General features: G+C 57.3%; 1 protein-coding gene across 8 annotated transcripts in view; it reads left to right on the forward strand.

Annotated features, from left to right (window-relative positions):
* Positions 1–12,831, forward strand: part of ANK1 (ankyrin 1) — a 131,446-nt gene that overhangs the window by 71,172 nt on the left and 47,443 nt on the right. For all 8 annotated transcript variants that reach the window (XM_075123390.1, XM_075123391.1, XM_048829439.2 and 5 more), the window contains exons 3-7: positions 4,942–5,040; positions 7,315–7,413; positions 9,167–9,265; positions 9,383–9,568; positions 12,657–12,755. In XM_075123390.1, the coding sequence (XP_074979491.1) occupies positions 4,942–5,040; positions 7,315–7,413; positions 9,167–9,265; positions 9,383–9,568; positions 12,657–12,755 (582 nt within the window). The remainder of the gene's footprint in view (positions 1–4,941; positions 5,041–7,314; positions 7,414–9,166; positions 9,266–9,382; positions 9,569–12,656; positions 12,756–12,831) is intronic.

Below are 12,831 nucleotides of genomic sequence, written 5' to 3' on the forward strand. Positions count from 1 at the left end.
AAAATGGACCCAGCTGAGGGGTCCCGTTCTCTGCACCTGCAAGCTCTGTTTTAGACCATGTTCCTGTCGTCTAATAAACCTTCTGTTTTACTGGCTGGCTGAGAGTCACATCTGACTGCGAAGTTGGGGTGCAGGACCCTCTGGCTTCCCCAGGAGCCCCGCCTGAGCGGACTCGCTGGGGGGAAGCGCACGGAGGGGCAGAGGATGCTGAATGCTCCGAGGTCAGACCCAGGAAGGTGGAAGCCGGGTGAGCTGCGTGTCCTGAAGACAGGCTGCTCACAGAAAGGCGACTGCCCCAGAGTCCTGACTGGCTTCATGGGGAGCAGTTCCAGAGCATCGCCCAGGGACTCCGTGACACCTTCCAAGGGAAGCAGTGGGGGCAAAAGACCTATCTGGCTTCAAGATTAAGCTCGATAAGTTTATGGAGGAGATGGTATGATGGGATAACATGATTTTGGCAATTAATTGATCTTTAAATATTCATGGTAAATAGGCCCAATGGCCTGTGATGGGATGTTAGATGGGGTGGGATCTGAGTTACTACAGAGAATTCTTTCCTGGATATCTGGCTGGTGAATCTTGCCCACATGCTCAGGGTTCACCTGATCACCATATTTGGGGTCGGGAAGGAATTTTCCTCCAGGGCAGATTGGAAGAGGCCCTGGGGGTTTTTCGCCTTCCTCTGTAGCATGGGGCACGGGTCACTTGCTGGAGGATTCTCTGCACCTTGAAGTCTTAAAACCATGATTTGAGGACTTCAATAGCTCAGACATAGGTGAGAGGATTATCGCAGGATTGGGTGGGTGAGATTCTGTGGCCTGCGTTGTGCAGGAGGTCAGACTAGATGATCATAATGGTCCCTTCTGACCTTGATATCTATGACTCTATGAATCTATATTTACTGACCCTGAACGTGACAGGATGTGTGTGTTACAGAGAGAGAATCTGAGTGTGTTTATCGCCATGTGTGTGTGTTACAGACAGAGTGCCTATGTGTCTATGTTCATGTGTCTGGTATGCAATCGTTCCAGAATGTGTGTCTATAGCCATGTGCTGTGTGTGTGTGTGTGTGTTAGTTAGTTACAGAGTGAATGTGTCTATGGCCGTGTGTGTGTTACAGAACCTGCTTTCACTGCACAATATCCGTCTCTCCATTTCAGCTTGTTTTCTAGGAGCTTTGCGTCCTCCCAGGCTAGGTGCATTTCCGCTTGGCATGATGCCTCCTCCCTCATGGGATCTGAAAGTCTTTTGAGTCAATTTTCAGCAGATGTGTGTTGATTTGTAGGTTTTACTCTGGTACGATTGGGGCTGTCTCCAGAGATCAACAGAAGAATATTTTACAAGGAATAAATTCATCTCTTGGCTCTGGTACTTTGCAAGGGGCTTTTCCAGCAGGAGATAGAAGGAAAGACTCTGTAGTAAAATTACTCAACCATGAGGGGTTTTTTAAGTTGAATGTTAGTTTTGAGTGTTTTCCGGAAGCTGGATGGAGCTGGAACCCCAGGGATGCTGCTGGGAGCCCTTCCTTGTGTCTCCCACGCAAGCCGGATTTCAGTGGAGACAAATCAATGCCCTAAAGTGACCTTTTACTGCTTTAGAGAAGCACCAGTAGACAGCCAGCACGTGTGATGCACCAGGCAGGAGTGTGTCCCCACAGGGGATGCTCACAGCTCAGATGGTCTCCACACACCCAGCTGCAGGAACAAGGAAGCACCCACGTGCGGGAGGCATTCTCTGGGGGCAGAAGTCCCAGTTGAAATGGCCTATGAGGGTTTAAGCCCCTCCCTACCCGCCGCCCCAGCCCTGTTGGTCACCCCTGGGATACTGAACTGGGCACCAGAAATAAGAGCAGAAGCTGCCTCAGTGGCCTCTCGGGTGCTGACTGTGCTGACAGCTGGATGTGGTGAAATGCTAGCTGCATACCGAGGCTGTGTGTAGGAGAGATGCCAAACCGAGCACTAGTAGAAATGTCCATGGGGGGTTTGTTTTATTGATGACACAGTTTCCTGGAGTGTGTGCAGCTTAACAGCTGCACAGTCTCCTCCTGACCCTGCACTCCTCACTACCAGTGAAGACAATGGAAGCTGTAGCTGAGTGAGAGCAGCATGCCTGGGCCCTCCCTGTGCAGCTTGCAAAGCAAGGAAGAAACCAGCAGCTTGTTTGGGTTTTGGCCTCTCCTTGCAGAGTTTGCAGCCCCAGTAGTGCAGCGCTGCGGGGGGGTGGGGGTGGGGTGCATGGGAACCACAAGGCAAGGTTGGCTCGAAATGGGCTCAGCTGAGTGAAGGGCAGAACAAACAGTATCAAAGGGGAAAGTGAATGAGCTGCACATCGTGTCGGGCGCTGCAGGGTAACAGAGACGTGTAAAAGTCATTTGCCATTGGACATAGGCCTCTGCAACTGGTTTTTCTGCTGATAAAAAAAATGACCTAATATTTGCACCTAATGTTTCGTACAGTAACTTCAGTGAAAAATGTTCCCCTGGGGCATTTCCTCTAATACCTGGTGGGTTTTGTGTGCCTGTGTCTGGAGCCAAGGTTAAAGGCAGCTGCTGTTTCTGGTACGATGGGTGGCCCAGACAGAGTGCCAAGATACATTTTAAGTTTTTATTTAAATGATGCTGAATGTTAAGGCTTCTGCAGACTTGTCCTACCCGGCTGGTCCGATGCAGCTCAGTCCTGATCTGCAGCCCCCGGCTAGCTGAGCTGTGGGCACGTGCCACCCACCTTCGCTCTGCCAATGCACTGTAACGCTGACCTGCAACACCTAATGCTGGGTCTTTTTCAGCAGGGGCAGGAGGTCATTCCCCGTTGTGTGCTGTGGGGACTGAGCTGAGCCCATTGTATTAATGTCATTGTGCCAGGGTGGGAATTTGCCAGGACTGCCGAAGTGAGCAGATAAGCCCTGGGCAGGGAGAGCTGCATTGTGGCAGAGTCGTTCTCTTTCTCACAGAGCTGCTGATGGCGTTCGTTGAGCCCCCTCACGGTGCCCACGGCTCCCAAGTAAGCTCCAGCACCATGCACTAAGTCAGCCTTTGTCACGGAGTCCCTGGGCGATGCTCTGGAACTGCTCCCTACGGAGCCAGGCAGGACTCTGGGGAAGTCTCCTTTCTGGGAGCAGACTGACTGCAGGACACACAGCTCACACAGCTTCCACCTTCCTGGGTCTGACCTCGGAGCCTTCAGCCTCCTCTGCCCCTCCATGTGCTTCCCACAGCGAGTCTGCCCAGGCGGGCTCCTGGGGCAGCCAGAGGGTCCTGCCCCCCAACTCTGCAGTCAGATGTGACTCTTAGCCAGCCAGAAAAACAGAAGGTTTTTTAGATGACAGGAACATGGTCTAACACAGAGCTTGTAGGTACAGAGAACAGGACCGCTCAGCCGGGTCCATTTTGGAGGGCAATGAGCCAGAAAACCACGTCTGCACTTCACTCCTCGTCCCCAGCCAGCCCCCAACTGACTCACTCTCCGCCCCCCTCCTCCTCTGGGCTTTTTCCCTTTCCCCAGGCCAGGAGGTCACCGGATTCCTTTGTTCTCCAGCCCTTTAGCTCTCACCTTGCAGGGGGGAAGGGCCCAGGCCATCAGTTGCCAGGAGACAGAGTGTCGGCCATTTAAGTACACTGGCCCTTTGCTCTGCAACAATTACACGCCCTTATTCCACCACCTAGAGACTTAAGAAATGTATAGGGGAAACTGAGGCACCCATACGGTGTTCAGAGGAAACATTAAGAACAGTCCCACTTCGTCACAGCCTTCATCCTCCAGTGCAAGGTGCAGGGAGAAGACTGCATCAGCAGCTGCTGTGTGGTGCCTCGGCATCGGGCTCTGACAGCAGGGCAAACACTCCCACTGCTTCCCCAGCAGGTGCCTGCTGCAGCATCAGCCCTTGGCCTGCCTTGTAAAGACGCCTTCTGGGAAGGGGCTCTGGGCAGGGCTCCCCAGGATAGGGAGGGCTGCTCCCAGCTGAGGCTTTGGAGCCCACAGCTCTGGGTCCAGTGTACTGGGAGTGGGTTGGGGTTTGTACTGTGCCTAGCCCGAGGGTTCCTGGTCTCTGAGCGGGGCCTCTGGGTGCTGCTGCTGTGCTGATACTAAGAGCGAATGCCTGGAGGAGTGGAGCATTGTGCTGGCAAAGGGAAAACAGTCGAGGCGCTTGTGTTCACCCTGCAGCAGCCAGTGGAATCCCAGACGCCAGGGGCCGGGGGAACCTGACGGGCAGCAGGGTGTGTGTGAGTAGAACAGGCAGCCGTGCGCTGTGCTACTCAGAGCAGCACCACAAGGTGTTCGTCCCAACTGGGGTGGTGGGTGTCGCTGGGAGTCCCGGTGTTGGCTTGGCTGGTGGGGTTTTGTGCTAAACCTAGCAGCCTGCTGTGCAGAGCATTGGCACTGGGGCATTGCTGGAAGAACGATGCTGGGGGTGGTGATGCTGCTGCCAGGTGCTGGTGGGTTTGTCTGGCACAGGAGCTCTGTGGGTGGGCAGATGGAGGGCACCAAAACACCAGGTGCCAGCGGATTCCCCCTGCTCCATCTGGATGCTGATGTGAGCTGATCTCCTGAGGCAGCAGCTCCTCACAGGGGTTTATCGCTCTGGGATTCTGATGTCCCTGCTTAGAGAGGAGCATTTCGCAGGGAGAGTGAACTGGCTGGACACCAGCAACTGCTGAATCATAGTCCCAGCTCTGAGGCCTCGAGCAAGTTACACCTGCCTCTGTTTCCCCAACTGTATCACAGGGCAGCGAGATTGATCTGCATTGGGTTTGGGGTTGCTGATCTAAAGGCTCAATGCTGTTAGCAGCTGGTGGCCCAGGGCTTCGCTCTGCTCTGTGCAGCCTCGTGAGCTTTGTGTTTGCAGCCCTGGCTCCATGGCAGTGGGGTTCCCCTCTGCTGCCCACAGCTTCCACAAGTGTGTTCCCCAACCTGGCTAACCAGCCCGCCACTCTGCTCTTTCCAGAACGGGCTGAACGCCCTGCATCTGGCCTCCAAGGAAGGCCACGTGAAGATGGTGGCTGAGCTGCTGCACAAGGAAATTGTTTTAGAAACAACAACCAAGGTAAGGGCTGGCACGGACAGGAAATGGGGGCTCAGCACATCCTTTGCCCACATTGTACCCGGGAGAGGCTGGGCTTGTAGCAATGGCACTGGGCTGATGCGCAGGAGATTTGGGTTCTGTTTCTGTCTCTGCCACAGCCTCTCTCTGCAGCCTTGGGCAGGTTCCTTCCCCTCTCTGCTCTATAAACTGGGGTGGGTGAAACTGACCTGCCTCCCGGAGCGCAGGTGCCTTCTCCATGTCATGTGTAAAGCAAAATGGGACTCCCAGTTGGATGACAGGGCTAGAGGAATCATAGAATCATAGAAGATTAGGATTGGAAGAGACCTCAGGAGGTCATCTCGTCCAATCCCCTGCTCAAAGCAGGACCATGGAGACATCCCTGGGTGAGTAGGTGCAAAGAAATCCAGGCCTGGGTTCAGAGCCTGCCAGAGGAGCACAGGGGGAGAACCCACTCCAGGAGCAGTGAGGGGCTTTCTGACGCTGGGAAAGAGGAGACCACGTCACTGCGCATCCAGGAGAAGGGCAGCAGCAGGTACCTAACCTGTGAGAGCTTCCTCCTGTCCATATCTCCTATCCCAGGTCCAGCAGAACCCCACAGTCCCTTCCTCCCAGCCCTGGGCTGAGCTGCTCAGGCCCAGCATGGTCCCTGTTGCCCCGAGGGAGCTCCCTGCAGTCGTAGTTCAATAATGTGTCATTGTCACCTTGCCTCACCTGAAAGTCACCACGGAGGAGAGCAGTGCTCACTCGTGACAGGCGGGACAAAGACTTTAGCGAACAGGCTGATGAATGAGCAACCTCCAGCACAATCTGTGTCTGCATCTCCCTGCCGGCGCGTTCCCAGCACTTCTGGGCTAGGAGGGCGCTGACATCCGTGGCGTGAGACCCGCAAAGGGGATGCAGCAAAGCCTGGCGATGGATCGGCTAAGCTCCTGCTCCTGCTCCCCCCTGCTAGGGCTCTGGCTGTTGAGGCCTGTTGAGCCTGACTCAGGGTTTTCTGGCTGCACTGCCATTGATTTAATGGGGAATACAAAATCCTCCTCCTCCTTGTGCTGAAAAAAAGGGTGTGGGCCAACCATCCTGTGCGTGCTGCACGGAGCTGCAGGGCCATCCATGGGGCACAGTGGGTTCAGGAGCATCCGCTCCCAAGGGGGCCAGGCCCTGCTCTCCCCTCCCTACCCCAGCGCTGCGGAGCTGGGCCCTGCCTGCTCCTGTACTCGCTCCTAGCCACGGTGGCTGGTTCTGTCCGCTGACTTGGGGCCCTCTTGCCTTTCCTCTGTCACTAGTGGCCAGCTGGTGAGCTGGCTCCAGTCACTTGTTCTCTCGTTTATTGTCTCCCTTTCTCTGCTCCTTGCCCTCCCTGCACTGCCTTCGTCCCTTCCTGCGTTGTCTGACCCCCGTCACACCTTTGCCTCTTGGCTCTTGTGTCCCACTCCCCTGCTGCGGCCTTGCTCCCACACGAGCCCTGTTTCCCCTGGCTGGCCAGGTGCCAGCCGGCCTGGTCCAGTGGGGCCCCTCTCGCTGGCCCAGGGACTCAGGCAGCTTGTGGCTCTGCAGAGCTGCTCACAGAGCAGATGCAGTCAGGGCAGCGGGAGCAGCTGGGGGCATAGGGAGAGCAGCCTGCCGGGTGAGTTAGCAGGGGGACAGCCCTGATCTCAGGCAAACCCAGCTCAGCAAGGGGCACCTGAGATGGGCATTCAGCAGCCCCCTGTCCCACACTGATCTTCCCCAGGAAGCAGGGTCTCCACAGCCGCCTGCACACAGTGAATCCCTCCCAGTCACCCCCTACGCACCTCTCCAGCATGGAAACAACCACCAGCCCACGCGGCCCCAGCATGGCCTCCTGGCTCCCAGGACCAGGGACATAGAGACATACACACTTCGTCCCTCTCCCTGGTACAGAGTCCGTGCCCATGGCTAGTGCACACAGCCTTCCTGTGTGCACGCTGGGTTTGCCTACCCTGGAGTGCTTGTTTGCTAACTAACTCTCTGTGCCCTCCCTTGGGACATGTGTGGAAATGCCATGGCTTGTCTGCACATGGGGTCTGCACGTGTTGGTTAGGTGTCAGCTAAGGCATGTTGAATTACACGTTTCCGTGAGTGCAGACTTGGCCTGTGCGGACAGGGTGCACGCTCCCCAATAGCTCGCAACCTCTAACACCAGCTCCAAGCACACCTGCCTGGCTTCCCCATGCACAGCCACCCTCCGACCCTGACCTGTATGCTGCAGGCTGCTCTGTGGCGTGCCCTGACTCACCCTGTCCTGCTGTGTTTCAGAAGGGAAACACGGCTCTGCACATCGCGGCCCTGGCAGGACAGGAGGACGTGGTCCGGGAGCTGGTGAACTATGGGGCAAACGTCAACGCACAGTCGCAGGTAAAACATGCTGTCTGGAACCGGGTCTGGGTGTTAAACAGCCCCCAGGCAGGTCCGCGGGCTCCTAGCTGGGGTGCCCTGACAGTGCTGAGCAGCCATGCCCCAGAGCCCGCCTGCTTCCCAGCTCCACAGTGCTGTTGGCCACTCCTTGGCTGGCTTTTCTCTTCCCATTTTCCTTTGAGCCATTTGGGCAAGCCTTGTGCCTGAGCAGACACGGCGCCTCTGTCCGGCTGGGGAGGGTTAGAAATGTCATGGCAGGGGGACACAACCACGCTACCAGTGGTGGACTGCAGCTGCTGCTCTCCTGGAGGGTCAGTAAGAGCTGGAGAGAGAGAGAGAGAGAGAGAGAGAGGGTAGAAAGGAGGAAAGTGAAACATCCAGGGCCAGATTTCTGAGGGCTCAGCACCCAACTCTGTGGCCACAGGTACTCAGCCTCCAGCGTACACCCAGCATGCTGAGCGCAGCTCGAACTCGGCCCCTAATGACTAGGGGCGGGGATGGGGAAAGCATGTTACCACACTTCATGCACAGAACCACCCAGGAACTGGGTATGTGACAGGGAGATGGTATCCATTTGATCGCCTCCCTGTCACTGGTCACCTGTCTGGCGAGGCACTGAGCCCTGCAGGGCAATAGTATAACTTGGCTGTGTCTGCACAGTGCCCAGCACAACAGGGCCCCGTCTGGAGCTGCTGGGTGCTACTGGGGTGTGGATATTTACTAGCACTAGCGAATAGAGACGCTTTCCCGTCTTGTACAGACCAAGCTCTTGACCCTTTGTTCTCCTCAGAGATCCTATGGCACTTTCTGAAGAGCAGGGGTGTTACCCCTGCCAGGTTTCCCTGGGACAGTCCCAGCATCCATTCTGCCCCCCAAATGCCACTGGGGTTTCACTCCTCCTCCCACCCCTGCTGTGTTTCGCCATGTGGGGTGGGGGTCGCTGCAGGCGTGCAGGGAGCTCTGGGTCCTACAGGGTGAGGAGCAGTCCGTGATGGTGTCATGGAGTCCCTGGGCGATGCTCTGGAACTGCTCCCTACGCAGCCAGGCATAGGGGAAGAGAGGAGACATCTGGGGAAGTCTCCTCTCTGGGAGCAGCCTGTCTGCAGGACACACAGCTCACCCGGCTTCCACCTTCCTGGGTCTGACCTTGGAGCATTCAGCATCCTCTGCCCCTCCGTTCGCGTCCCGCAGCGAGTCCACCCAGGCAGGGTCCTGGGGCAGCCAGAGGGTCCTGCCTCCCAACTCCGCAGTCAGACGTGACTCTTAGCCAGCCAGGAAAACAGAAGGTTTATTAGACGACAGGAACATGGTCTAACACAGAACTTGTAGGTGCAGAGAACAGGACCCCTCAGCTGGGTCCCTTTTGGGGGTCAGTGAGCCAGACAACCACATCTGCACTTCACTCCTCATCCCCAGCCAGCCCCAAACTGAAACTCTCTCCAGCCCCTCCTCCTCTGGGCTTTGTCCCTTTCCCTGGGATTCCTTTGTTCTCCAACCCTTTAGCTCTCACCTTGCAGGGGGGAAGGGCCAGGCCATCAGTTGCCAGGAAACAGGGTGTTGGCCAATCTCTGTGTCCAGACCCCTGCACACACCTGCCCTCTAGGGCTCTGCAACGATCATACACCCTTACCCCACCACCTAGATACTTAAGAACTGCATAGGGGAAACTGAGGCACCCCCACAATATTCAGAGGAAACATTAAGAACAGTCCTGCTTCATCACAGACGGTCATGCATGGCTCTGTGTTTGCAGAAAGGCTTCACGCCCCTCTACATGGCAGCGCAGGAAAATCACCTGGAAGTCGTCAAATTCCTGCTGGAGAGCGGCGCCAACCAAAATGTAGCCACAGAGGTGAGACCCTGCAGGGGGTGGTGCCCAGAGCCCGTGGCCAGTGCTGCTGTCGGGCTATCATGTTGTGCACAGGCTTCCCCTTGCTCTGCATCTTACCTCCCACTCTGTCTCTGGCAGGACGGTTTCACGCCGCTGGCCGTTGCTCTGCAGCAGGGGCATGAGAATGTGGTCGCCCACCTCATCAACTATGGGACAAAGGGGAAGGTCCGTCTGCCCGCCCTGCACATTGCTGCCCGCAATGATGACACCAGGACGGCCGCGGTGCTCCTGCAGAATGACCCCAACGCTGACGTCCTCTCCAAGGTACCATGGGCTCCCCTGCAAGGGCTGGTGTCAGCTGGCACTCCCATCGGAAGCCATGCTGCAGAGGCTGCCCAGAGCCCGGCACTCCCGCCTTGCTCCCCTCTCTGTGCTGAAGGGTTTGAAAGTCCCATTTCCTTCCAGGCCCTGCAGACCTGGGCTGGCTCAGACTGCACCGTAGAGCATGCTGGGGCAGGGGATCGGCAGCTGGCCCAGGTCTCTGGGACAGGGGGCTGCAGTCAGGGTCAGAGCCTGTGACGAAGTGGGACTGTTCTTAATGTTTCCTCTGAGTGGTGTGGGGGTGCCTCAGTTTCCCCCAGGCAGTTCTTAAGTATCTAGGGGGTGGAGTAAGGGTGTATGATCATTGCAGAGCCCTAGAGGGCATGTGCGTGCAGGGGTCTGGACACAGAGAATGGCCGACACCCTGTTTCCTGGCAACTGATGGCCTGGGCCCTTCCCCCCCAGCAAGGTGAGAGCTGAAGGGTTGGAGAACAAAGGAATCAGGTGACCACCTGGCCCGGGAAAGGAACAAAGCCCAGAGGAGGAGGGGCTGGAGGGAGTTTCAGTTTGGGGCTGGCTGGGACATGGAGTGAAGTGCAGACGTGGTTGTCTGGCTCACTACCCCCCAAAATGGACCCAGCTGAGGGGTCCCGTTCTCTGCACCTGCAAGCTCTGTGTTAGACCATGTTCCTGTCGTCTAATAAACCTTCTGTTTTACTGGCTGGCTGAGAGTCACGTCTGACTGCGAAGTTGGGGTGCAGGACCCTCTGGCTTCCCCAGGAGCCCCGCCTGAGCGGACTCGCTGTGGGAAGCGCACGGAGGGGCAGAGGATGCTGAATGCTCCGAGGTCAGACCCAGGAAGGTGGAAGCTGTGTGAGCTGTGTGTCCTGAAGACAGGCTGCTCACAGAAAGGCGACTGCCCCAGAGTCCTGACTGGCTTCATAGGGAGCAGTTCCAGAGCATCGCCCAGGGACTCCGTGACAACTGGTGGCAGCGGTGGGATGTACTGCACCCCGTGGATGGCGCTTCCTGCAGTAAGTGACTGGGGAGCAGTAACACGAAGGGGGATTGCCGAGGACTAGGCCTGCTGAAGGCTCAGAGAGGAGCGGTTTCGGGGGGCGGTTAACCCCTGGGAGTGTGTGACCAGCGAGAAGGACTGTGCAGTAGCAGGGTTCCCCTGGGGATTGCAGCAAGCAGTCCAAGGGGCGGAGGAGTCTGCAGCTCGACCCTGGCAAAGAGGTGGTGACCTCGAGAAGGGCTGGCACACTAGGGGTTCTCCCTGGAAACCGTGGGGAGCTGAGAACACACAGGCCTGTGAGTCCACAACAACTTGGGAGGAGCGGAGTGATGGCCTGTCACCGTCTCCTTAAGAAGGACATTGTAACCCTGTGCAAAAAGAGAGGGTTGAGCGTTGGAAAGTGCACCAAAGCAGAGTTAATCGTGCAGCTGGAGGAGGATGACCGCTCTAAGGAACAGATTCCTGACCCCAACTGGGGCTATAGCAGGATCTGGGAGCAGCTGAAGCGGGAGCCAGGCATCGCCAAGACTCCTGTCCCCGACCAGACGAGGGTCTTCACAATCGGGTTCCCCATCGGGGGATCGAGACGGACGGGATTGGAGCTGAGTCTGAGAGAGCAAGAGGACTGTGAGAGACAGCGAGAGCCCGAGAAAGAGCTGCAGAAGCAGCAGCAGCATGAACTGGCGGTGGGGGAGCGGAGAGGCCTAGGGGACCCCTCAGGGGTGAGTGGGGATAGACCCCGGGGGGCCAGTTCCGCAGGGAACCTCGAGACTAAATTGCTGCCCCTGGTTAAGGGGGGGGGTTTGGATGCCCACCTCACTGCCTTTGAGCAGGCTGGCGATTTGAACCAAGGGGACCCTGCGGAAAAGCCCCGGTGTCTAGCTCCCTTGCTGGGTCCCAAGGCCTTAGACTCCGTCAGCCAGATGGTTGGGGATGTGGACAGGCTCCCACTCCTGACCCCAACCTATATGTCTGTGTGGAGTTTCCTGGGGCCAGGCCCCCCGGACCTCCAGTGGGAGCAGAAGGTGATGGTCAATGGGGAGACATTCTTGGGGTGGCCAAAGGGCATGGGCTGCATAAACCTTCCCACATGCGGCCTGCAAGTGCTATCGACCACCCCTGACCTAAGGGAGGGCGTGAAACTGGAAGGGCCTGGTGTAACTCCTACCAAGGAATGGGAGAGATGCTGGGGCATCCATGGGAATGTTGGTGGCTTCGAACTTCCCCAGGTCACCGGCTAAAGTGACCCCGCTCAGTTCGATCTCGAAGGGGGGAGAGATGTGACGAAGTGGGACTGTTCTTAATGTTTCCTCTGAGTGGTGTGGGGGTGCCTCAGTTTCCCCCAGGCAGTTCTTAAGTATCTAGGGGGTGGAGTAAGGGTGTATGATCATTGCAGAGCCCTAGAGGGCATGTGTGTGCAGGGGTCTGGACACAGAGAATGGCCGACACCCTGTTTCCTGGCAACTGATGGCCTGGGCCCTTCCCCCCCAGCAAGGTGAGAGCTGAAGGGTTGGAGAACAAAGGAATCAGGTGACCACCTGGCCCGGGAAAGGAACAAAGCCCAGAGGAGGAGGGGCTGGAGGGAGTTTCAGTTTGGGGCTGGCTGGGACATGGAGTGAAGTGCAGACGTGGTTGTCTGGCTCACTACCCCCCAAAATGGACCCAGCTGAGGGGTCCCGTTCTCTGCACCTGCAAGCTCTGTGTTAGACCATGTTCCTGTCGTCTAATAAACCTTCTGTTTTACTGGCTGGCTGAGAGTCACGTCTGACTGCGAAGTTGGGGTGCAGGACCCTCTGGCTTCCCCAGGAGCCCCGCCTGAGCGGACTCGCTGTGGGAAGCGCACGGAGGGGCAGAGGATGCTGAATGCTCCGAGGTCAGACCCAGGAAGGTGGAAGCTGTGTGAGCTGTGTGTCCTGAAGACAGGCTGCTCACAGAAAGGCGACTGCCCCAGAGTCCTGACTGGCTTCATAGGGAGCAGTTCCAGAGCATCGCCCAGGGACTCCGTGACAGAGCCTGTCTGCAGTCGGTTGGTCTGTCTGGGGGGCTGCACTGACCCGCCCTTTCTCTCCCCAGACAGGATTTACCCCCCTGCACATCGCGGCTCACTATGAGAACCTCAGCGTGGCCCAGCTCCTGCTGAACCGCGGTGCTAATGTCAACTTCACCCCACAGGTAGGTCCCAGGCAGCCCAGCGCCCACACGCTCGGGGGCAAGGGGCAGGGGCTCGGGGGTGTCTCACTGTGCTGCC

The sequence above is a fragment of the Caretta caretta genome, chromosome 26 (genome assembly GCF_965140235.1).
Source record: "Caretta caretta isolate rCarCar2 chromosome 26, rCarCar1.hap1, whole genome shotgun sequence".
Classification (NCBI taxonomy): Eukaryota; Metazoa; Chordata; order Testudines; family Cheloniidae; genus Caretta; species Caretta caretta.